This window comes from Chiloscyllium plagiosum, chromosome 4, assembly GCF_004010195.1.
Source record: "Chiloscyllium plagiosum isolate BGI_BamShark_2017 chromosome 4, ASM401019v2, whole genome shotgun sequence".
Taxonomy (NCBI): Eukaryota; Metazoa; Chordata; class Chondrichthyes; order Orectolobiformes; family Hemiscylliidae; genus Chiloscyllium; species Chiloscyllium plagiosum.
The window spans coordinates 127,461,567-127,488,799 of NC_057713.1; the positions used below are offsets into that span (position 1 = coordinate 127,461,567).

The 27,233-nt window shown below is 39.0% G+C and overlaps 1 protein-coding gene across 8 annotated transcripts in view; it reads right to left on the reverse strand.

Moving 5' to 3' along the window:
* LOC122549405 (ATP-binding cassette sub-family C member 9-like) overlaps positions 1-27,233 on the reverse strand; it is a 141,869-nt gene that overhangs the window by 20,947 nt on the left and 93,689 nt on the right. For all 8 annotated transcript variants that reach the window (XR_006311522.1, XM_043689176.1, XM_043689172.1 and 5 more), the window contains 12 exons: positions 24,820-25,083; positions 22,831-22,892; positions 20,595-20,751; positions 16,412-16,517; positions 13,173-13,462; positions 12,917-13,031; positions 12,641-12,743; positions 11,699-11,887; positions 7,004-7,199; positions 6,662-6,775; positions 2,826-2,958; positions 1,160-1,363 (listed from right to left, as the gene is read on the reverse strand). Coding sequence is in view for 7 of the 8 variants with exons in the window: in XM_043689176.1 (XP_043545111.1) it covers positions 1,160-1,363; positions 2,826-2,958; positions 6,662-6,775; positions 7,004-7,199; positions 11,699-11,887; positions 12,641-12,743; positions 12,917-13,031; positions 13,173-13,462; positions 16,412-16,517; positions 20,595-20,751; positions 22,831-22,892; positions 24,820-25,083 (1,933 nt within the window). In the remaining variant the exon portion in view is untranslated. The remainder of the gene's footprint in view (positions 1-1,159; positions 1,364-2,825; positions 2,959-6,661; positions 6,776-7,003; positions 7,200-11,698; positions 11,888-12,640; positions 12,744-12,916; positions 13,032-13,172; positions 13,463-16,411; positions 16,518-20,594; positions 20,752-22,830; positions 22,893-24,819; positions 25,084-27,233) is intronic.

The window sequence follows — 27,233 nt, forward strand, 5'->3', positions numbered from 1 at the left end:
CCTGACCTGCTGTGCTGTTCCAGCAATAAAGTTTCAACTTTGATCTCCAGCATCTGCAGACCTCACTTTCTCCTAATAGCATGCTGGCCTTCATAACAAGAGGGATTGAGTATATAAGCAAAGAGTTTCTTCTGCAGCTGTACAGGGCCCTGGTGAGACCACACCTCGCGTACTGTGTGCAGTTCTGGTCTCCAAATTTGAGGAAAGACATTCTGGCTATTGAGGGAGTGCAGCGTAGGTTCACGAGGTCAATTCCTGGAATGGCGGGACTACCTTACGCTGAAAGACTGGAGCGACTGGGCTTGTATACCCTTGAGTTTAGAAGACTGAGAGAGGAGCTGATTGAGACATAAGATTATTAAAGGATTGGATACTCTGGAGGCAGGAAACATGTTTCCGCTGATGGGTGAGTGCCGAACCAGAGGACACAGCTTAAAAATACAGGGTAGACCATTTAGGACAGAGATGAGGAAAAACTTCTTCACCCAGAGAGTGGTGGCTGTGTGGAATGCTCTGCCCCAGAGGGCAGTGGAGGCCCAGTCTCTGGATTCATTTAAGAAAGATTTGGATAGAGCTCTCAAGGATAGCGGAATCAAGGGTTATGGAGAGAAGGCAGTAACAGGATACTGATTAAGGATGATCAGCCATGATCATATTGAATGGTGGTGCAGGCTCGAAGGGCAGAATGGCCTACTCCTGCACCTATTGTCTATTGAAAATTCCAAAACACAAAGTAAAGGGACATTAGATACTAAAACATCCTGTAACAGGCATGTCAAAGAATTATTTTTGAAGAAGCTCTATATTCAATCCAAATTTGGCTTTCAGAAATCACATATTCTGATACTCTGCTTTCTCTATTTAAATAATATTAAGCTCCTCTATTCTTCCTACCAAAGTGCATGACCTCACATTTTCCACACTATAGTCCACCTGCTAAGTTGTTGCCCACTTGCATAACCTATCTATACCCCTCTACAGACTCTGTCCCATTCTCACCACTTGCCTCCCCACCTATTTTTGTCATTCACAAACTTGGCTATAATTATTTACTTTGCTAACCCCTACTACATTTGTGAGCACATATCTTTATTATCCATTAAAAAATACTCTACACAAAGCTTTCAATGCAAAATATCCCTATTGAAGAAAAACATACCTTCAAAGTTGTCAACAATTCTTAGAAGGGCCAATGCCAGACTCGACTTTCCACTTCCTGTTCTTCCACAGATCCCAACTTTGGTTCCAGGGTTAATTTTTAGTGTCAGTTTGTAGATGACAGGATCAAGTTTCTCATCATATCGTACACTGACCTCATTAAACTCGATTGCTCCAGATTGTGGCCAGTTGGTAGGATTCGACCCTAAAGAAAAATGTAAATTCTATAAATAATAAAATTATTTATACTGCAGAAAAGAATTATTCACTATTAATTTTTATGAAACGGAAGCCTTTTCTTTTAAAAACCAAAATGAAATAAAACATTGTTAGCCTAACTATCAAGTATGGACATGCGAACAAGGAATAAGAATAAGGCCACTCAGCCCTTCAAGGCTGTTCTGCCACTCAATAAGATCAAGGCTGATCTGACATCAACCTCAACACTACATTTCTGCTTATCCCTGATAATATTCATCCCCTTGGCAATTGAGAATCTATTTACTTCTGCCTTAAAAATATTTGAAGATTCTGCATCCACTGCCTTTTGAAGAAAGGAATTCCAAAAACACTTACCTCTCAAAGAAAATATTTTGTCTCATCTGTCTTAAATGGGCATCTCCCTATTTTTAAATATGACCTATAGTTCTAGATGTCCCAATTAGAGGAAACGTCCTTTCCACACCTATCCAGTCAAGTCCCCATAAAATCTTACACACTTCAACTAAGTTACCACTGACTCTTCTGAACTCGAGGAGGTAGGCCAAGCCAGTCAGTCTTTCCTCATAAAGCAACCCACCCTTTCCAGGTATTAGTCTAGTAAACCTTCTCTAAATTGCTTTCAATGCATTAATGATATAGACAAAACAAATTATCAATCCTTTCAATTATGATAGATTTAGTTAGAGAAACCTAACTGAATTATAAATTATGAACAGTATTATAAATTATGAATTATAAATTATGACAGTCTAAAACATAAACAAGGTCAAATGGTGATATAAAACACTAAAATTAAATCTGTTAAGACACTGAGTGAAATCAAGATTCCAATCACTAACTCTTAATATACTACATTTAAGTATTATACATTTATGACTATTAAAATTGACAGAATTGAAATTTGAGAGCATCAATGCTGTTATTGCAGAGTATGTTTCTGTATTACTGTCCTAATGTTTGACATTATCCATCATTTTTGTTTTAAATGAACATTTTAGGTCAATGAACGTTGACTAACAATTTCTCTTCACAGTTTTTGCCTGACTGCTGAGTATTTTTAGCATTGTTTTTATATTAAACTCAAGACAGTAACATGAAACAATCCAAAATTATTCAGGAGTAGAAAAGTCATGAATAATCTAAAACAATTTTTTTTCACAATTTGTTGCATATCATGGAGATTATCACAACACATAAATAAAAGGTTTCCTGATGAAGGGCTTTTGCCCGAAACGTCAATTTTGCTGCTGTTCCAGCACCACTAATCCAAAAACATAAATAAAAAGGTAAGCTTCTGCTAGTTGCCTGGGAACAGATGTCAGAATGTTGCTTATATATTTCAAATAGCTTTGCAACATTCTATTGCAAAGAGCTATGACCATAAGATCTGACAAATAATCAAAAGTAGATTGGAAGTTACTGAATTAAAAAAATAATTTTTGAACCTGTGCCAATTTGTGATTCTTTAAGCTGTTGCTCAGATGGAAGGGTAGTGTAATGATTCACCCGCTCAACTGCATTCATTTGCATTTCCATTTCTGCGAATTCCCGGATGCACCAATTCAAATAAGTAGACATCTGAAAAAAAAAACAAATGTTGAAAACAATGGCAACTGAAGTAAGGAACACATTTAAAATCACCCACAGTATTGTTATATCTCATGATTTACTAAAGAATGGCACTGAAAAGATAGAATTATTTTATTGCAGCCAAAGATCTTTTATGTATTTGCTAACAATTCAGCAGTTGTCTACTCTAAACCCATTTCTCTGTCCCTAATTCAATACCCATTTAGAAACCCCCTTTTCAAATAATTATCCAATTCCTTTTTTCTAAAAAAAAATCCACTCATGGATGTGGGTGTTGCAATCCAGGCCAGCATTTATTGCGTAACCAAAATTGCCCCGAAGAAAGCAGCAGTGAATTCTAAACTCTGCAGCCTTGGGATACAAGTACACCCATAGAACAGTTAGGAAGATAATTCCAGGATTGTGACCCAACAACAGTGAAGGAATAGTGATATACTTATAAATCAGATGTATGGCTTGGAAGGGAATTGGAATTGGCAACATTCCCTTGTATCTGCTGCCCTTGTCCTTCCAGATGATGGAGGTCATGGGGTTGGGAGATGCTGTCAGAAGAGTCTTGGTGAGTTACTGCAGTGCAATTTATAGATGGCACACACACTGCTGTTGCTGCTACTATGGTGTTGAAGGGAGTGAATTCTGAAGATGATGGGCCTTATCCTGCATATGTCAAGCTGTTTGAGTGTTGCTGGAGTTGCACCCATCCAGGCAATTGGTGAATATTCCACCACATCCTTGACATGTGCCTTGTTGATGGTGCTCGGGCATTAGAGAAATAGAATTCAGTAACTCTGCCTTGTAGCCTCTAACCTGCTCTTGTAGCCATAGTAATTATTTTGCTCGTCCAGTTGGGTTTCTGGTCAGTGGTAATCTTCAGGATTTTAATAGCAGGGTATTAGAGGTGGTAATGCCATCGATTTTCAAGGGACAGAGTGTTAGATTCTCTTTTATTAGAGATGGTCATCGTCTGACATGTGGCATAAATGGGCCTTGCCACTTATCAGCCAGGATCATGTCCAGGTCTTCTGCATATGCACCTGATTGCTTCAGTGTCTTAGGTGCTGCTTCAACAGCCACTTGCATGAAAACATTTCCCATTCTCATTAACCATGTAAAAAAGGTTTCAACATTTTTACAGTATTTTAGTGATAACTTGGAATACTACTGTAGCATCACTATCATCATTGATCAGCAAACAACACAAATCAGGATGAATCCCACGTCTCCAAGGTTCTGGATTGCACTTATTTACAATTCAGAAGTAGAATTCACTACATGAGAAAACGCAAAGAACAAGAAAAATCCTGAACAAAAATTATTGGTCAATGCACCAAGTATAGAGGCCGGGAGGTCATGTTGCAGCTGTACAGGACATTGGTTAGGCCATTTTTGGAATACTGCCTGCAATTCTTGTCTCCCTGCTATAGGAATGATGTTGTGAACCTTGAAAGAGTTCAGAAAAGATTTATAAGGACGTTACCAGGAGTGGAAGGTTTGACCAATAGGGACAGGCTAAGTAGACTGGGGCTATTTTCTCTGGAGTATCGGAAACTGAGGGGTGACCTTATAGAGGTTTATAAAATCATGAGGGACATGGATAGGGTAAACAGACAAGGTCTTTTCCCTGGGATGAGGGAGTTGAAAACTAAAGGGCAAAGGCTTAAAGTGAGAGGGGGAAGATTTAAAAGGGACCTTAGGGGCAAGCTTTTCATGCAGAGACTGGTGCATGTATGAACTGAGCTGCCAGAAGTAATGGGAGCTGGTACAATTACAACATTTACAAGGCATCTGGACGGGTATATGAATAGGAAGGTTTAGAGAAATATGGGCCAAATACTGGCAAATGGAACTAGATTTATTTAGGATATCTGGTCGGCATGGACAAGTTGAACTGAAGGGTCTGTTCCTATGTCGTATATCACTAATTCTATGAAATGACTGTTCTAGTAGGAGAAGGGCTTTTCAAAGAAAATTACTTATGCAACTAAATGTGTTAAAAATGGTCTTGCTTCTATAGAAGTTTGTACAGCAAACTGAAAGCTGGAAGGTATTCAAGAAATGCTCCATTTCCAACAATTCTACCAATGAGACTGATTATTCTGTGTCTGATATTTTTGTCTGTCCTTAAGATTCAAACCCATGTCATAACTTTCTTGCAGCTGAAAATAATTCTACACAGCAAAGATAAGAAGAGAAATAGCTTTTGGAGGTTTATATAGCTGAATCCAAATTGTGGGAGATTTAAAAACAGAAGTTGAAATGCTGGAAATACACAAGTAGTATGCGTGGAAATAGAAAGAGAGACTTTGAGCTATTACTCTGTGCACTAAGCGTGGGATATGGCCTCTTCAAGAGTAACTGACTCCCTGCTTCCATCAATGAAAAAGCTTATTAGATCAAGTGCCAATTAACCTCCTAAAAGTTGACTGGGGAGCTTCTTGGCAAGTCACAAGCCTCAATACTGAAGCCCTACCCCACCAGAAGCTGACAAAGGCCAGCAGCCTCAAGGTTCCAGTGATCATAAGCAGAGGCCCCGACTTTCGGTTCAGTAGAAAGTACTTTTCAGCCTCATGGGATGGGGTCATGGCTAAAGTCCTTCCCACCTTGCCCCACTTCTTCACTGGTCTCAGACTGGGGCAATTCTGAGACCGCCAACTTTTCTTGCCTCTAGGCCAATGGAAAGTTGAGGCTCTGAAGTAGTCAAGTGGTCCTTAACTGGTTGTTAATTGATCACTTAAGACCCTCATTTGGTGGTGAGTCAAGAAGCTCACTCAAGGACCATCATGCCCAGCATTTAATTCTTGAGATATCAAGATGACAAAATTGATTGTCCTTCTTGCCATCTCTAAAGTATGTTTCAGGTCAATTACCTATCATCAACCTGAAACATTTATTCTAACTTTCTCTCCCCACATGCCTGCTTGATCTATGAGTAGTTTTAGAATGTTTTGTATTGTATTTCCAGCATCTTCCATTTGCATTACATGTAATTTTTCTTTTAAAAGCAAGACAATGCCTGAAATTCCAAATGTCTTCTCTTGGTGCTGTCATAAATTAATTGAAATTCTTACATCAGACTTTTAAAAATAATTATGATTTGGAGATTCCAATGTTGGACTGGAGTGTACAAAGTTAAAAATCACACAACAGCAAGTTATAGTCCAACAGGTTTAATTGGAAGCGCTAGCTTTTGGAGCGCGGCCCACAACCACCTGATGAAGGAGCAGCGCTCCAAAAGTTAGAGCTTCCAATTAAACCTGTTGGACTATAACCTGGTGTTGTGATTTTTAACTTTAAAAATAATGGCTTTCAAAGAGTAAAAAGACAGTTAAATGCACATAAAGAATGTGCAGAGTTACAGGGAGAAGAGAGGGTAAAGAATGTGCAGAGTTACAGGGAGAAGAGAGGGAAGATGCAAGAAATAAGCTGCTCAGTCGAAGAGCTGATGATTTTTAACTTTAAAAATAATGGCTTTCAAAGAGTAAAAAGACAGTTAAATGCACATAAAGAATGTGCAGAGTTACAGGGAGAAGAGAGGGTAAAGGCAAGAAATAAGCTGCTCAGTCGAAGAGCTGATGCAGGCAGAATGGACTAAATGGCCTACATCTGTGCCACAAGGATTCAGTGAAACTGGCAGCAATACTTTTGTAAACATACTACCATCCAAGATTATAATTAGTTTTATCTTTTGTACCTTTAAGGCATATAAAATAGCTAGGCCTACGAGTCCAGCTTGCAGGTAGCCCAATGTTGCTGTCAATAATGAGCAGAATGCTGAAGCAAAGACAATACTTGTTCCAATGAAATCCTGAAAAATGAAATTAACATTGGAATTATATACTTGCTCATCCAGGAATCAAGCAGCTTAATGATGTTAATTTGAGTCTTTTGGGACTAAATTTTAAAATTTCATCTTGGTCTTCTCATAAAATGTTTTCAAATATCATTTGAATAAATCAATATAGATCTTATACAAGGTTAACTCAAAGTTAATAGCATCTCAATAATTTAAAAAGTGATTCATTTGAAGACTAACCAGTCGTATTCCCAGCCACCTGTTCACTGTGTTCAGATATAAATAAGCAGTGGTGTTATAGTCAATCTTGTTAAGAATTTGTTGGAAAAAACTGTCTTCATGTCTATATGCCCTGATAGTTGTCAGACCTCCAAGGGTCTCCGAAAAATGTGCAAACACAGGTGATTTCGTGATGCTGTCCAACCGCTGAAGTTCCCTATAATGATTAAGGATATGATTAACACCCTTTTTACAAATATTACAGCCTTTGCACCTTACATTTAATTGCATGTACATTCTTCGTGCTGAATCAGTCTAAACAATTGCATTATAATCTAATAAGAGACTTTGAAGGTTCTGCCAAATTTCAAAAGAAAAGTAGATGTGCCAGAAAAATCATCTCTCCAGATACCGTTCACATTGAGAGCAATTTGACACATTTTTTAAAAATACATAATTTATTTTCCTGAACTTGAACAAATTTACCACTGGCAAAGCAGATTATCAAAATTACAATAAAAAAATCTAGAATCAAGAGCAAAGAACTTGATAATATTTTAAACAAATTCTAAAAAAAATAAACCATTTTCAAAAATGACTTTCTGTAAGTGAAAACCGAACTCTCCAAGAACATAGCTACATGTAGAGTTAAGCTTCTTCTCTACTATGTTGGAATAGTATCAGAGTAGTCACTGCATCTAAATGCACCTAATATAGCACATTTAATTGGTTGGCCTGCAATCAGTGTCATGAAGTGCAATTGTAGTGAATTAGGAACCCTTTTTAATGGCAAGAAAATCAGGCAAATTGTACAGTAAATAAAAAAGAAAACGGGTGTGTTTTGAAAGGGCTCTCAACTTTTTCCATGCATGTCTCACACCACTGGCATTGACCAATTTCACCCTCTTACAGTTAGAAGAGACTTCATTCTGTGTGACTATCAGTCTGGCTTGAAGACGTGTTTCAAGGGATGAAAGACCAGTATCAAATATAATGCAACATCTAACAAGCTTACAGATGGGTGTTTTTTTTTAGGAAATATCAGTGCACTGATATTTTACATTTTTGATCTTTCAATGTCATTGGTCTCAGCACTGAATCTTGCTAGTACAATGACAATATTTTAGCCATATCCCCTTTCTGTGCATTTTACAAAGCTACTTTAAAAAACAACATTCTGAATCTCACCTGAATGCTCATTCATATTATTTTATGGCACAAGCAATCTATTACTTGGGTCTACTGGTTTGTTAACAAGGTCAATTTCATATTTTGTAACTAGAAAAGGGATTAAATTCAGACTTCTTCAAACAACACACTACCCCTGCGCTTTTGCAGGCGATCCACATTCAACCAATGATATTTTCTCATTCTCTTTTAAAGTGCAAGGGAGACCAACTTGATATAATGAACATGTAAATTTGGGCATGTTACTATTCCAAGATTTTCAAAGCAAAGGTTTCACTCTGTATCCAAACTCCACAGTCCGGACCTCGGAACACTTATGCAATGACGAGAGTCAGAGCTGACACTTAACTCAGAGACTGGCCACCCAGCATATATGCAAAGCAATATCAATGTGGCCATGGAGGGCAATAAGATAGATAACCAACGTGAGGTTCCTATGCTTGTCCTAGTCCAGGGGTTTGTTGCAGTTTGTTACATAAAGAGGGTACCTCTTAATCCTTGGATTGTTTGCTCCAGCATGACCCCAGTGAGAAGCATTGTATCAGGCGGCATTGTTAGCCACGTCAACTGGGGGAAATCTTGTTTGAAAACTCCTTTCTATGGAACCAGAGCTTTGTCAGCATCCTGTTTAATCCCAACTGCAATTACCGCTTACTGGTGTATCCTCTCTCAACTTCGATTAAACAACAGGAAATGTGAAGATTACAAATTGTTGAAGGCCTTCACAACATCTGATGCTCCCTCATGCAATAGTGAAAAGGGTTCATACTAATATGGATGTCATGAGAAAAAAACTCTTCAAAAAGTCTTAAACATTGTTTGGAAATTTGAAAGACAATCACAGGCTCCATGGGCCAGACATGTTGTGTGTGTCTTGGCCAGATGCAGGCTCATCGGCCTGGGCTCAGCTTCCACATGGTTGAAGGTTGCAGGTAGAGCGGAGGTAGAATAGCTGCAGTGTCCTAAGAGGAGACTTCCGGGGGTCCTGTATGTGGTTCCTGCTCCAAGTGGATATCTACTGGTATCACCCCATCTCTTGGTGAGGTCAAGTTTCTATCAATACTTACACTCCAATAGTCTGCTTGTTCACTTCACAGACTGAGTATTAGTCAATATAAGTGGTTGACCCCAAAAACAACCTTCACATTCCTTTCTGCTTTACCTTCCCTGTCAATATCATCAGTTTGCTCCTCCCTCTGCTCCCAACCAACTCCTGTTTAACACTTCATCTTCCCACTTTACCCGAAGACCCAGCTTAGCCATGCCAGACATTGTTATGCACTGTCCTTCACTCCCCCCAACCGAGTGCAAGATGGCGGTGATGGTCTATGATTCCTCCCTCTCCTGCAGTAACTTGGGGCCCTCCAATGCTCTACTATCTCCCATCATAATATGATGAGCTGTCCCCTCACAATATTGTCCCCTCTGCATTCCAGCATGCAGCTTTCAATCCCTACTTTTAACTTCCTCAACTTTCCCATCACAGCAGTCACTCCTGATAACTCCCCCTTAACATTCAGTGAACATACCCCCAGGTTTGACAAAGCCCACTGACCGTGAACAATTAGGAACCCTGAACGGCTCTCAGTGATGACTGACAAGTCCCCACTATTTATACAACTCCCAGATTGACTTAACCATTAATCCCTTACTGGTTGCATTAAAGATTGACTATGGCCCCTTTCCCCAAGACTCTAATAATACAGACAACCTGAGCCTGAACACACCAAGTGACCAACTCAACATGTCCAAGACCCTGGACTGATATTGGACGACACCCTTGACCTACTGTGCTGGATCTCCCTGACTGATGACAGTCCCCCTGGACTTCGCTGTGGACTACTCCAGTTAGATTTTGAAACATGGCCATTTGGTTGAAGCCCATTCAATGCATTTTGTGGAGGAACTCAGCTGTAGCATCATGTTCACCCTATTGCTGGGAAACATGACTAATTGCCTGGTTTTCTGTCAGCACTAAAAAGGCAAGACAAGGCAGAAGTATTGAGAGCCTTTAAGGTCTGGCTGAAGCCTAAAGTGCAAAAAGGCAAGGCAGGTATGCTGTGCACATCCAAGTAGGTGCAAAGTGAGTGAATGCTAAGAAAGTAAGTTAAGACATCTGATGATGCACCTTGTTTCAATTTATGAGGTGGTCTGGCCTCAGCAGTGTAATGAATGGCATCAGTAAGCCTCAAGCTGCAACACTGAAGTGGTGAACTGCACTATGAGAGTCATAAATGTGCCATGATGTGGTGAGGCTGGTGCATGACCATTGCTAACCTCCAGGGTTGAAGGATCCAGGCATACCCATACAGTGTGCCTTGCAATGTTGGCAAAGATTGACCAAACTGAATACCTGAAGTAGTGCTCAACAAGTTGTAGTTACCAGTTATCCACGCAGACTTAGACGTTAGAAATTGTGATTGTCTTGTTTCTCTGGGAAAATGGAAATCTGCACTAAATCAGGTGAGTTTGGGTAATTATAAGGTATTAATGCATGCAAATAGGCCCCTCACCACTCACACCAAAAATCTCATTTAGCCATTAAAAACCTTATGTGGAATATAGGATTTATTTTCTTGCTGTCAAAAATCATACTTTTCCTGTTGTTCCCATATTACCCCTATTGACTCACCATTGCCCACGTTATTGAGGGGCTGGGAAAATTCCTTGCACCATCTTTCAGACATTTTCTTACCACTTCTTTCTGGATTCATCTACTTGTTTCATTTGAATGCTAAACTAACTTTACCTGAAAAACTATATACTTGACGAGATGGTTCACACTTCAATAAAACATTAAAATATAAGGTGTAGGTTTGCTCGCTGAGCTGTAGGTTTGATATCCAGACGTTTCATTACCTGGCTAGGAAACATCATCAGTGGCGACCTCCAAGTGAAGCTAAATCTCAACCTGAGCTACAAACCTTCACAAACCTTGCAAATTAAAATATATTTTATATTCTTTTGTTTGTTTGCAGCCCAAAGTTAAATCAAAATTAAACATGACCACTATTTAAAATTCACTTCAACATGTCTAGCCACAGCTTAGGGAACATTCCTTAAATTCCTAAATGTAAAAATTAACTGACCCGCCTTTAAATTTCACACGTATAAGCAACAACACCAAAAGAACATGTTAAATGTGATTTATTAACCTTATAAACGATATGAGTTTTCAATGAATACAATACAGACAAACTTTAATTGACATTACTGTGCTCACGTTTGCTAGCCAAAAACTAGTCTTGTCCTGCAGAGCTGAACAATGATCGTCACCAACTCATAATAATGTACTTCAAAAATCCTGTGCCTTATTAACGAAGTACTAAAAAGCAATGGCAGTACAATGTTAAGTAAACCAGAAGCCTCTTTTTCTAACAAAAAAAATTCCTGATTCAAACAGTCTCCTTACAACTTACCAAAATCATTGCTTCCACAATAGTAAAACAAAAGAAAAAGAAATGTGAAACAAAATCAGACACAAATGCTACTAATCATGCCATGTAAAGATATTTGCAAGAATATTACCTGGAAGATGCTCTGAAATACATTTGAAGGAAATAATAGAGAACAAGTAAGGGAATAACTGGAAGGAGAAAAAATGGAGCCACAACACTATTGATCACAATGGCACTTAAACACAAAGCAATGTGCCACATGAGTCGCTCCAGGTTTGAGGGAATTTGATCATCTATGGTTTTGAAATCAGATGAAAACCTGGAAATAAACAATGATTCAATGAATTTTTGCACTGATACCTGATTAAGCCATCATCAACAAAATCCCATAGTGTATTTGATTTACATTTTGCAGTGCACCTAAGTCTTCCATTAATTGCAAGTGACTAGTTTCCCTTTCTTTCTAAATCCCCCACATCCTACACCGTGGTCCAGGACTTCAACTCTGGTCTCTTGAACATTCTTAATTTGATCACTTCAGCATGGCACATAAGCTACTACTATTTCCATTTTAATGCAAATGTGGGATAATTAATGAACTGCTTCAGCAAAAGATTACTTTAACAGTTGCCCTGGAAATGAGGGAATTTTTTCATACAAATTGTGATCAAGCATTTTATTTTGAATATAAAAAAGAAATTAGGAAGAGACATAAGCTTTAATACACAGTTCATTTGGGTTACTATTTCTACCTTAAATTAAAAAGAAAAAGTTAAAACCCTCAAAGTTAATTTTGTAGTGAAAAAGCAGAGCTGAACTTGAACTGAACAACTACATAATGTTCTTTCTTAGTAACGGCAATTGCCCCCGGGTGAATTGCTTCTGGCTATGTATTTTAAGTTCTGAAATAGCCTACATTTCTGGTTAGCTATTCACACACTTCAATCTCACTTTTCTCTATAATTACAACTTTGTAATGTGCACTACCTGTTGCACTACAAAATAGTAATTTAAGAAAAATAATTATCTGGAAGTGATCTATATAATTAATGTAACTTTTCAAGATTCATACCTGTTTAGAATTCTTCCAACAGGTGTGGTTTCAAAGAATCTTAATGGAAGAGCTGCAACATTTTGCAGCATTTTTATGAACAGATACTTTGAAGCACGGATACCTGCAATATAAAAGAAAATAAGGAATCCAACATGACCCTTGAATGAACATTGATTTATCAATTTAAGTAAGATCAATTCTCAAGAACATAAAAAGAAATAAACGTGCACAGTTGCTTAATTTATAAATCAAAGCTTCAGTTAAATTCAATTGTCAGATCAAAAATACACAGACCTGAAATAACATGTGCAAGGGAACTTAACAAAGCACATAAGATTCCACTAAAAGTCAATCCAATATATCCATAAAGGAAATGGTTCAAAATGGCACTTCCCACATTATTTCCATACTAAGGACATAAAAAAAAACCATAAAAGAATGAAAGTTATTAAGTAAAATGACATGGCTCTTTATTTAGCAAAAATCTAAACTTAACAGTAGAATTAAGATTATAAAATAACTTTTTGACAAAGAGCTTTTGATAACAGACCTGAGTTCCCGTTGTCTCTGAATGGTTTCCCGCAGATGACCATTCAGCGAGCCAAAAATCAACAGCCACCAGAAAGCTTTGCTTTGTTATCACACAGAAAATTAGAAAAAATGAAAAGAAAAGGCCAATGGCACGGGCATAACTCAAGTAAATTTGTAAGGGAATGGATCCTTCTTCTCTTTCCTCTTCTTGAATCAGTTTCCCTCTCGAATTATCATTAGGTTTTTTCTCCATTTTTGAAACTTCATCTTCCATTTCAACTTCAGTTTCCTTATCTTCTTCATGGTCACCTTAATAAAATGTAATTTCACACAATCATAACTGATAGAAAAAAACCCAAAAAAATCAAAACACACACACACACACTATTGGCCATAGCAATGCAATATTGCATCAAACTCTAACTAAACTGTGCCCAATACACTCTAGTTCTGTCCTTGGTCATTTTCCATGCTACTTACAACTAACATGGTAGGCTGCTCTGGAAGATTAGATCGCATGGAATCCAGTGGGTATATTAACAACATTTAAAGGACATTTGAACAAATACATGGATAGGAAATAGGCCAAATACAGGGAAATGGGGTCAGCATGGACCAGTTTGGGCCAAAGAGCTTGCCTCCATGCTGTAGGACTCTATGACTCACTATGAGTCTCTATGACTAAATGAGGGCAAAACAGTGACTATTCATTCCAAAGTCCAGCAATTGCCTGTACACCTCTGATACATAGTCAGCATAGTATCACTCATGTTAACCAGGATGGGATACTCAAATCTTGTGAGCTAGCTTTTTAATATGAATGTAAGGATTGTGAACAGGAGGCCCCTCTAGCCTGCTCTGTCATTCAACAAGGTCATGACAGGTCTAATTGCAGCCTCAGCTCCATATTCCCACTTACCTTTGATACGACCAACCTCTACCTTAAAAATATTCAACTTCCCTGCCACTTGTTAGGAACCTAATGTTTGGCCTCTCACACAACTAAATTCCCTGGCCGATCTTGCTTCATCTTACTTCATGCTCCTGGAAACAGGACAAGATTTTGCCTGAGGAGTGAATGAGAATCAAGTCATGTTAGAGACAAGTTAGGATTTTATGCCAGAAGTGATGTTTTGTTTTAGTTGGAATTTTATAGGGTGGCTCAACAATGCAAAGTCAAATCTGGAGATGGCAATAAATGTGCCAGAGGGAAGCAATACGTGATAAACAAATCAGAATAAAGCCTGGATTGTTTGTTTGGGAGCAAGACACAAGTTATTTATGTTTGAAGACAACAGCAGTGACCTGGACACTCTCAGTAGGTGCTGATAGTCTCCAAACTCCCAGAAAATTGCTGGGAATATTAAGAATCAGCTAACAAATACTTTTGGTAATACTTTCCATTAATTTGTTGATAATGGCAGGCTGGGACATTCCCCTGGAGTGTAGAAGATTGAGGGGTGACCTTACAGAGTTGCCAGAGTGGCATGGTAAGGTGAACAGCAAAAGGTCTTTTCCCTAGAATAGGGGAATTCTAAACTAGAGGGCATCGGTTTAAGGTAACAGGGGAAAGATTTAAAAGGGACCTAAGGGGTTAACTTTTCACACAGAGGGTGGTGCATGTGTGGAATGAACTGCCAGATGAAGTTGGTAGAGGCAGGTACAGTTACAACATTTAAAAGGTATTTGGACCAGTACATGAATGAGAAAGGTATAGAGGGATATGGGCCAAAAGTATGTAAATAGGACAACTTCATTTAGAAAATCTGGTTGACATGGATGAGGTCTCTTTTTGTGCTGTATGACTCTATAACTTAGAGCAGACTGACTGGAATGGATTCATCCCAATTTGTGTGGGAAGGTCGCAGTTTGGCAACTTTCCACATTGTCGTTTAGATACCAGTGTTGTAGCTGGGAACACAGGATCAGCAGTACGCCAATCAGCCCATTGAGCATGGCTAGTCGTGCAGCACATGTCTTCAAAGTTACAGTTCATATATGGTCTGGCCACAGCTTTTGTTAAAACTAGTGTGCTGGGCTGGTTCTCGTAAAACAAACTGAAGCATATGAAGTTTTTTTTATGTCAATAATCACTTCAAGCAGGGGTGAGATGGATCATCACCCCATCACAACCGGCCGATAATGACAGGAAAATCTTACAGCCTTTTTAATGTGCAATCACATATTTGCTTTCGCCTTCTTGAAGATTGAGATGGTCCTGATGTCTTTTCTCATCAGTCATTTAAGTATGTATCACTGCTCAAGATAAATATGGCAAAAATGGCAAAGATTTGATTTGATCTGATGCTTGTGGGCAAAGACAGGGACAGTGCTGTGTCTGGTCTCAGCCCTCAACCAAACACAACAGGCCTCTTAGAGTCCCAATTATTGGGCCTTCATGTACCCAATTATTAGCTGTAGGATTGCTTAGCTGTCTCTAGAATGTGCTGTTCCTGCTGATTAGTACAGATATTGTCTTGTCCTGCAGCTTGCCCAGTGTACAACTTTATTTTTAGATGTGCTTGATGTTGCTCCAGGTCTGCCCTTCTACCTTCTCATTGAAATTGTTGATACCTGGCTTGATGTTAAAGGTAGAATAAGGATATGTGCAAGCTTGGCAGGAGTTGTATGCACTGAGAGATAACAGATGAATTTCTAGTCTCTAATACCATCACAGAATATTCATATTTACCTTTCTCTATTCCAAAGTGGACGATCTCTCAATTCTCCCATAGTAAATGCCATCTGCCACAATGTTTGCTCACTTAGCCTGTCAAAGCTTCATTGAATTTGATGCTTCTCTCCCCATAAAATGCTACATCATCTCAATTGGTGTTCATCTCAACTTACACATTATAACTCTCAATATTTTATTAAGGTTACAAATATATATCATGTAAAGCTGAAATCCCAATAGCAGTCTGTGGGAAAAATTCTTGTCACATGCTGTCAGAGAATTATTTCTAATGCCTTGTACCTCCTGAGTAATAAGAGTGTCTCCAACTTTGCATGTTTTCATTTTCAGTAATATTGTTGTGTGGCATTCTTGTCGATGGGGAAGTAGATAGCAGAATGCTTCTTTTCCTACAAGCCAGAAAATTTAAGCAAAGGCTTCTGATGAAAGACTATCAGCTGAAAATTTGGGACAAAACTGGAAGCTACATTTTCAATTCCTTCCAGAAGCATTATTTTAACATATAAAAAGGTATAGGATGGTAATACAACAATATTAAATGCATTTTACCCTAGAAGACATACTTTTTGCTGTTAGGCTTTTCCAGGCTTTTACTATATCTGGATTTTGTTCAGAGAGGTCTTTGTAGGTTCCCTGGACTTCAATCTTCCCATCTTGCATTACAATTATCTAAAAATGAGTGAATCACAATATAAAAGATTATATATTTATTGCAGCTCACTTATTACTTTATTTAAACAATTATTTCTGTTAAACTAAACCTTTGTTGATCAGAAATTCAAACAGATCCATTAAAATAAAAGAACTTACAAAGTACCAAAGAACAAACACAGGCCAGTAAGCCCAGTGTTTATGCTGCAAATGAACCATCTCCCACTCTTCTTTATCTAGCCCAATCAATATACAGTATCTATCTATTGCACTCCTCTCTTCCTCTGTGACCAGTGGTTACTTAACTTCCCTGAAAGTGCAGTTATGCTATTTGCCACAACTACACCTTTTAGTATAGTAAATGCAAAATAAGTCCTCTGTTTCCTTATCTATATGCATAAAATGGAAACATAGAAAATAGCAGGAGTAGACCATTTGGCTCTTTGAACTCACAATTCGAGTAAAGAAACTTCTCCTCATCTCAGACCTAAAAAGCCTGTCTCACATTTGTAGACTGTTACCCTTGGTTCTGGACTCCCCAATCATTAGGAACATCCTCTCTATGTTTATCTTGTCTAGTCCTGTTCGAATTTTATAGCTTTCTATGAGATCTCCGCTCCTTCTTCTCAACTCCAATGAATATAGTTCTAACTGATCCAGTCTCTCTTCATGACTCCACACAATAACTTTACACATATCTCAATCACGTTTAGGTGTCTCTAGTGAGGATATCTTGTATTAGAATCCCTACTGTGTGGAAACAAGTCCCACCCAAATCCATTCCCCTACATTTACCCTGACTCATGCACCTAACCTATACATCCCCGAACACTATGGGCAATTTAGCACTGCAAATTCACCTAGCCTGCACACCTTTGGATTGTGAGAGCAAACTCACATAGACAAGGGGAGAATATGCAAACTCCACACAATCAGTCGCCTGAGGCTTGAATCGAACCAGGGTCCCTGGTGCTGTGAGGCAGCAGTGCTAACCACTGAGCTACAGTGCCATCCCATTTTCTCAGGGCAAGAAAGTGTATTTGTAATAGCAAAGCAAAAAATTGAAGATGCTGGAAATCTGAAATAAAAGTCAAAATGCTGAAAATTCTCAGCAAGTCAGAAAACATTTATGGTGAAAGAAAATGTTAATATTTTGGGTCAATACCTTTGTATCAGAATTGGTATAAGATAGAATGGTACTAGGTTTTAAAGCAAGTATGGGGTGGGGAGGGGGAAATGGGTAAAGACAAAAAAGAGAAAGTCAAGTCTGTCATGGGTTGGAAGGTGCAAGAGATTGAATGACAAAGAGTTGGTGGGACAGACCTAAAGGGACAAGTAAAGAAATAAAAGCTCTTTCCATAGGAGGTATGACCAGAAGGGTGAACAACTATGTTCTGAATGTGGAAACAAGAAGAAAACAAGTGTAATGCCATAATCTAGAAGGAAAAAGAAAACAAATGGGAGCTGCAGTTAGGCTTTAGGTTTTTAACATCAATGCTGAATCCAGAAGGCTGTAAAAGGCCAAAATCAAAGATGACACACTGTTCCTCGAGTGTATGGCTTCACTAGAACAACAATGAACCTAAAGGACAGATAGAATGAGACAATGTGGAGATTTAAAATTCTAGGTGACTGGAAGTTATTCAAAAATTCTTTCACGGGATGTGAACGTTGCTGACAAGGCCATTATTCCTTTCCCAGGTATTGGTGAACTGCTTTCTTGAACCACTGCAGTCATTCTGGTGTAAGCATCAGGAATTATTCGGAAGGGAGCTCATAACAGCAGAGAGAAGGAGAGCTGTAGCTAGCAGCTTCAACTCCAAAAAGCCCTACTTCAACAACCAAAGGTAAATCTAAAACCCCGGTTGTGTGTGAACCTGACTTCACCCACTCATGCTTCTTTTGTCTAATTTTTAAAAACCCAAAGCTATTTACGTTGCTTTCCATTAAGCAAACACCTCCACACCAGATTTACAACACCGCTCTTCAAGAAAAACAGGACAGAACAAATCTCTGTTAAAGACAGATCTTCTCAAAACATTGTGCAAACATTATCAAGCATCTCAATTTCTGATCTTGTGATGAAAAGAAGGTTATGATAAAGCATCTAAAAGGTGGTTGAATTAAGTGTACTACCCTGAGGAACCTCTGCAGCAGTGTACTCAGAGATGATTGGCCTCCAACAATCATAACAATCTCCCTTTGTGCTAGGTACAACCAACCAATGGAAAATTTTCCCTGATGCCCACTGATTTCAAACTTGCTAAAGCTCCTTGATGCTACATTTGCTGAACATGGATTTGATGTAAAGGCCAGGTCGCTTTCACTACATTTCTTTATTCAAGTGAATTCAATTCTTTAGTCCATGTTTTAACTAAGGGTGTAATAACATCTGGAATTGAGAAGCTGGGGTGGATTCTAAATGATGCAGTCAGCAGTTTATTTCTGCATAAGTTACATTTCGTTGTACTGGAGGTGAAATCTTTCATCACGTTGCTGATGACTGAGAGTAAACTAGTGGGGTGGTAATTAACCAAGGTGAATTTATCCCGTTTTTTTATGGACAGGACGTAGCTGGACAGTTTTACATACTGTTAAATAGGTGCAGTCTTGTAACTGTACTGGAGTCACTTGGCTCAGGGAGCAGAAGTTCTGGAGTAAATCTTGAAACTTACTGCCAGGCATGGTCAGAACCCATAGCCTTCACTGTATACCAAGTCACCACTTGGTATAAAGTACATGGAACAAATCAAATTGGCTGAAGACTGGAATCTGTAGTATCACTTAGGTCTGTCTATCGTATATTGTTACTCCTATTTAACATGTAAGAATTCCTATATCTTAGCTTCACTGGGTTGTCACATTTTTAGGCATGCTTCACCAGGCATGTTCTATGCTCCATATAGCATACTAAATAGAGGTTTTCCACAGACCACCACCCACTTAATTTGGAATTAATTGTAATCTTCATTAAAAGTGGGAGGCCAATGTAAACAATGAATACAAAACAGAAAGAGTTTTGGAAAGAGTTTATGGACCCTGGGATGGTAAGAAAATGAAAAAAAGCGTTATATTTCCATGCACAGGCAGGGGATCTGATGAGAAGTGTTAGCAACGACTGAGTCAGTAACATAATTAACATTTCATGTCTATGATCTTATATCAGAACTAAAAATGTTAAAAATATAATACTTTTTAAGCAAATGAAAGAGCAAGGGTGGGAAAGTGAACAAAAGTGAAGCTCTCCAACAGGATTGAGGATTAGAGAGAGTTTACATATCAAAATAGTTGGGGGTGCAAGGCCAAAGGCAGTGGTCAAAGAAGCAAAGGTTGTCTAGAGGAGTTATAAATGAAGGCAATGGACCCTTAGGAATGCTGAAAGGGGGGGTAAGATAGTATTTAGTGGTGGGTTATGCTGGATAGTGGGGCAGTGGTGACGGATGATCCACTGAATATGGAGGCTTGTAGGATGAAAGGTGAAGATCTGGGGAACCCAATATGCTAATATCCCAACCAAGGTGTGGGAGTCTTCAGTTCAAGGAAAGGGAAGAAATATCAGAATTCTCAACTGAGAAAATCTTGTTACTATCACCCATTATTTCTCCCTCCCCACCACACGCACACACACCAACCAAAGCTGACAGTACTTTCATGCATGAACATCAACATATCATCTTCCATCATTTCTGTCACCTCCAGCAGCTCCTTCTGACACCACCACATGTCTTCACCTCCCCTTTCAGCATTCTAAAGGCACAATTCCATGACAGACAGGTCTATTCCTCGCAATATGCTATGAACCATGATCTTGGATAAAGTGGTAAACAGCGATTACACAAATGGAGAAATGGTAAATAGAGAAATAGGTAAGTCAGTCAATCAGTAATACTCTAGTATATGTTGCTGCAGCAATCTTAAAACAGGACAGAGCCCTGTAAGCAGGCTGCTCACCTAAACGTTAAGTTATAGGGTATGGTATAAAGATACCCAAATGACAATGTGAAGTAAATAAAATGGGCTGTTAAAATATCTCAGCACTTTATGATGATGTCTTCAAGGAAAACTTGAATAAGTTAATCAAAATGTCATACGTACATAGTCAGCTTGCTCAACATATTCCAGTTTGTGGGTTACAAAAATGGTTGTTCTGTGTTCCCTCTTTAATATCCCCATAATTCCTTGGTGGAAGACATGACTTCCTACATGTGCATCCAGGGCTGATAAAGGATCGTCCAGTATTACAACAGAGCATCTAAATTCGACAAAAGGTAGAATATTTCAGTACATATGCCTTACAGGCAGTCAGATACTTAAAGTTCCAAAGCTTTCAATGCAAATTAAAATTTCAAATGGGTTATTAAAACAATTTTGAACATTTCATCTGTCCAGATTTTTGTGCAGTTACTTTATCAAAGAGGAGCCTGAAAGTCTGTTAAGTCTTGCCATGAGACAGGGTAAGCAATAATGACTTTCATTGTTGGCATTTGAAGGAACTGACTCATTCATTTATGGCATTGGGACAAGCTGTGAAGCTAACGGAAGATTTTGATCGTGCTCAGGATCCCTTTTGGAGAGCGCAAAATGTTTCAAGTACCACCACAGTAATCATCCACTCCAAACTTGTGTGGGTTGACATGAAAAGAAGTTGGATGGGGGTGTTCTGTGGCCTTGGAAGAGTTTCTCTTGTCAGCCTTAACTCTGGCACCACTCAGACTGCCAAATAAGGAGACAAGTGTCCATTGTGCCATAGAAGCTCTGAAATGGGGCACCCTCATTCAAGCCATCTCAATGTGAGCAGAAGTAACATACAGCCAGATGGAGCAGACAAGGCCAGAAGGTGGAGGCTGCACTGTGTACTCCACACAGGAGGATGACAAAATGATATACCCAAGCTAGAGGATATCAATTCTGGAGTCATACTTAGACATGACAGAAAACAAATTAATGAGAAGGCTTGATTACCAGTGAATTAGTTACGAAGGTATGTATGCCCGGATGGAAAAATCAAGCACCATTATCTGCAGATTAGCAGGTCCTGCTGGTGAAGACTTAAAGTCAAAGTGGCTCTAAACATTTATGCTGCTGTCATTTTCCAATGGTCAGCCAAAGACCTCTGCAGCCTTTCACAATCAGCCACACACAGGTGCATCAAGGTAATGTTTTCTTTGGTCAAGTGAGGAGCAAATAATATTCTCAATGATATGGCAGGTCTAGGAGTTTATGGCTTGCTTGAAGTACAGTGGCTATCAGCTGCAATCATGGCACCAGACCATTATCCAAGTAATCAACTTGACATCTACATTAATAAGACATTTTTCTGTTCTTGAAAGTGCAGGCAGTGTGACCACACTAAGGCAGTCTTGCATCTCTGTGCGCAGTATTCTGGCAGCTGCCATGTCCATTAAATTCAGGAATTTCCAGACACTAACAAGAGTCTATGTGTCTCTGCAAGCAAATCCAGAATTGTCATTGTGTACAGTATGCCTCACAACAAGGCACAGCAGAAGGGCCTAGGGCCAGAGGGAGCAGGAGCCAGCCCTACAGTCATTACATCTGAGCAAGAGACGGCCCTCTGCAGTGAGTCTTGGAGATGGCACACAGGAAGTGGAAGAGGGCAATGATGAGTGATGCCCTCTTTTACATGCAATCTCTCAAAAAGTGTGTGCTATAGATTTACAAAGTCAGAATAAGTTACTCACGAAACAAAGAGGCCCTCTTGTGAAACCGAAGAAAAAATCTTAATATAGTCAATATGTTATTATATATTTAGGTTATGGCCAGGAAACTTCAGATATATACCACTTCTTGAGAAATTCTCTCACATTTAAATATTTAAAAACTGCAAAATATTTGCAATTCCAGCTGCCCATTTAATTAAAATGAATGGTTCACATGGCAAGTGGCATGCAAAAAGAAAAGTTGCGTGAATAATTCAGTTAAATTCCATATCTCAAAGTAGATAGCTTTCATTGTTAGAATTATCAATAGCTACTAACTTTCATCAGACACCATTAAATCCATGTGAATGATTTTTCATAATATTCATTGAATGCAGCTTTTTATATAATTGTAAGTGAAGTAGTATAGATCCTTCATGGGCTTCAATTTGAATATAGAGCTTTCTCCCTTCAGGAGTCGCACTCACAGGCAGTGCTTGCCCGGTAATTACAGATGCAATAATTCTTTTGTTAAAAATAAGTGGATGGAAAATTTAGCAATTGTAGCCTACAATTTCTTCCTGGAAAAGCACACCTGGCAAATTCATCTGTCATATTAACTGCCAGTTAATGACTGCCATCTTAACTAACAAACCAGAAAAATGTTTCCAAACCTTGAGTAGAGAGCCCTTGCAAGACTAACACGCTGTTTTTGGCCACCACTCAGATTAATACCCTGGGGAAAAAAAAAACAACACTAATGGATTTAATTACACAAAGAAAAACATTTGGGACTAGGTTTTGTTGGAAATATTAACAGTTTCTGAATGACGCACATCTTTATTAATTTTCTAATCAGTGAACAATTTACAGTGAAAGCAAGACCAAAGACTTGTAAACCATCACATATTCCTTGTTGGCTTACACATTGTACATTAGCATCAAAGTGCAAAAGATCGAAGGCACATTCTAACTACTACAGAAAAGCAATTTACAGTGTTGATGAGGAATAAATATTCAACTTAATAGAGGATGCCCTGACCACTCAGACAATTTATTCAGCTGTATAACTCAGGGTGGGCCTTATTCAAAGCATAGCCCATGGTGGGTGTAGTGCTCCTATGAGAATTTACCTCCCTATCTTCAAGTTAAAGTGGGAAAATTAGTTATTCTGCTCCTGATTGTAATCCAGCCAATCCTGTAGATGTGTACAATGATCTTAAGCGAGGAAACCACAAGGGTTTGCTAGTTCTATCCTCCTCAGTGGTCAAATGGCTTGCCAGCAATCATTGTCTTGGCTCCTGAAGAAGGGTTACACCCGAAACATTGACTGCTCCATCTCCTGATGCTGCCTGGCTTGCTGTGTTCTTCCAGCCTCCTGCCTGTCTACTTTGGATTCCAGCATCTGCAGATTTTTTTGTCACTAACCACCATTGTCTTGGCTCACTCGGGAGATGGGACTGGAGAATGGCCAATGACCACAGAGCTATTCATTAATAAGAAGTCAGCATCTGGCAGTTGGGATAGGTGAAGAGAAAATGAATAAACAGGGAAATATTTCTCCAATGTTATTATTCCCTCAAAAGCTTCTGAAGATTGCAAATGAAAAGTTGTATAATGTGAAATTACTTTGCAATGTGAAGTGGGACAAGGATGTTGTAAAAGTTGAAAGTGTTCAGAAAAGATTTACAAGGATGAGTTGGAGGTTTTGAGAATAGGGAGAGGCTGAATAGATTGGAGCCGTTTTCCCTGAAAAGTCAGGGGCTGAGGGCTGACCTTATAGAGGTTTATTCAAATCATGAGGGGCATGGGTAGGGTAAATAGACAAGGTCTTTCCCCTGGGGTGGGAGAATCTAGAACTACAGGGCATAGACTTAAGTTAAGACAGGAAAGATTTGAAAGGGACCTAAGGGGTAATTTTTTCACACAAAGGGTGGAGCATGTATGGAATAAGCTACCAGAGGAAGTGGTGGAGGCTGGTACAATTACAACAATTAGAAAGCATCAGGATGAGTATATGAATAGGAATAGTTTAGAGGGATATTTGCCAAGTGCTGGCAAATGGAACTAGATTAATTTAGAATATCTGGTCAGACGAGTTGGACTGAAGGGTCTGTTTCCGTGCTGTACATCTCTAATACTCTGACTCGAAAAAACCAAACATCACTGCACTTAAAATTAAGTGGTAAAATGTCAATTTAGAATTGCTTTATTATAGAAGCCTGGCTTGTAATCTTCTCATTCACTGCAAAGGAATTATACAAGACTGTAGTGTGGAGAAGGTCAAGCTGCAATTTATTAACTACAAGATTCAAGCTCTGTGGGTTTACAGCACCACCTGAAACCATTGAAACATTGTAGGACTTTAAAAAGAATCAAGCTATACATTATTCAATATATATATATATATATATATATATATTATACACACACAATTATTTGCCTTTTAAAGAAAGGAATAACTTTAGTTGTTTTAAATAGTACTAAAATATTTTCACTCAAAGTTGAAAGCTTTCAAGTACAATTGATTTTATGTAAAATGTCTAGACTGTATTTAAAAATTCTACATAATGTTCTAACACTTTCCCACCGAACATTAAGAGGAAGGGACATACTAAATGCATGTATTTGTATGTACACAATTATTCTGTCAGTGCACTAACCTTTTCACCAATTTCTGTGAGTCGTCCAGCTGGTAAAATATCAATATCTGGCTGAAGAGCACATGCTTCGACTACAGTCTGAAAACGTTCTTCATCAAAACGTTCTTCAAACACAATATTATCCTGCAAGGAAGCATTCCTCAGCCATGCTGTCTGTGCACAATATGCTAGGGGCTGATTGGCTGACGCCCACACTACATGACCAGAGACAGTCGTCATTTCTCCTAATATGGCAGATATTAATGATGTTTTTCCACTTCCAACCTGAAATTAATATAAAATGGAAGGAAATTAGTTTAACTTTGTTCTGACTTTCAACTCTGTTCTGTTGTTCACTCATGCAGTTTCATTTATTATTCTATAAGAACATAACAAATAAAAGCAGGAGGGAGCTACATGGGTCATAGAGTTTGCCATTCCTTAAGTTCATGATTGATCTGACTGTGACCTCAATTCTACTTTCTCACCTGGCTGGCTAATAGGAAGCAGAGAATAGGTGTAAGGGAGTCTTTTCAGGCTGACAAGATGTAATGAGTGGGACCTCAGTTGTTCATAACTTATAAAATATGGCTTTAATGAAGGGATGGAAGGTATGGTTTCCAAACTTGATATCACAAAAATAAAGGACAGTAATGGTGCGGACTTGAGCAACATTCCCTCTAATTTTTTACTTTATACTTTCTGAGAACCATGCACAGCAGCAACTCTGAAACCAGAAGTCAACGCTACTATTGGCATAGTGACACAATCATTGTGTGCAGAACAAAGCAGCTGCATGTATTAGGTACAAGGAGGTTACAAAAAGATATTGATAGGTTAAATGAGTGAGCAAATGTGGTAAATGGACTCCAATGTTAGAATGTGAAGCGGTCCATTTTATTGAAATAATAAAAAAAACTGCATATTATCAAAATGGTGAGTGATGTAGAACTCTGATACACAGAGGGATTTGGGTATCTTTTGCATAAATTACAGAAAGTTAGCATGCAGGGAATTCGGAAAGCTAATAGAACGTTATCGTTTATTGCCATAGTCTCCAACATGACTGATCGATGACTATCAGAGATTCTGTCAATCTCACTGCCTGCATTCCCTCATTGCAGGTGCATGGATCATTACACATGATTTCCACTTATGGAAGCCGCACTGATAGCTAAAAGTGCATGCACCTACAGATTGCCAGCTTATTGCTTGATGTTTCAATTTGTTTCAGGTGGACTATCATTGCTAGGTAAAGAACGTTTATTGTGGCAATGTAAACAAATGTAAAGAAAGATTGGAAAATGCATAAAGCCAGTATATTACAGTACTACAAACATAAAATGCTATTCAGCCTATCACATCCACGTGGACTCTGCAACAGCACCCCAGTTAGTCCTGCTACTCTGCTAATTCTCTGTCGACCTGCAGTTACTTTTCTTCAGCTGCTTATTTAATAGGCCCATTCGGGATGAAGAAATAATGAAGACAATGCTGCCACATCCCACATAGAATGTCAAAGCAACACAAGCTGACAAAGTGCCCTGGAAACAAATCGCAACCACAGTAATGACCCCTATATTTGAAAGCAGCATGACCAGCAGCAGAGCAATGTCACAAACTACAAGGTGAAGCACTGATGATGAGTGATGAATCTAAGGAAGGTGTTGCCCAAGTACCACCAGATTATTACCTGCCCCACCAGGGACCCGAACATTTTAGACCACTGCTACAACACTGTGAAGGATGCCTACTACTCCATCCCCCGCCCTCATTTCAGGAACTCCGACCAGCATGCAGTGTTTCTTCTCTCAGCTTATAGGCAAAAGCTCAAGCAGGAGACCCCCTTACGGATATAGGTCCAGTGCTGGTCGGAGGAGGAGGATCAACTCTGGTACTGTCTGGAATCAGCTGATTAGGCTATGTTGAAACAGTCCGCAGGTGCCTTGGACAACTACACCACCACCTTCACAGACTTTATTAGCAAGTGTGTGGAGGACTGCATTCCGAGGAAGTCAATCTGGGTGTTCCCCAACAGGAAACCCTGGAGGAATCAGGACATACAGAACTGCTAAAAACCAAGCGCGAGGCCTTCAAATCAGGAGAGCCACTCAAATATAAGGAATCCAAGTATGACCTTCACAGAGCCATTAAGACAGCTAAGGACCAATACCGATCCAAACTAGAGACCCAGACAGACACCTGGCGACTATGCCAAGGACCGAATGACATAGGTTCCAAAAAGAGACACTGCAAGATAGCAGATGATGACATATCTTTCCCAGGTTGTCTCAACGCCTTCGAGCCTCACTTTGAGCAGAATTTCGACAGAGAGGTTACACCTATTCTGACAAGTCCTGACAAACCTATCCCAACAGTCACTGTATCAGAGGTTAGATCAGTTTTCCTTCGTGTGAATCCAAGGAAAGCAATGG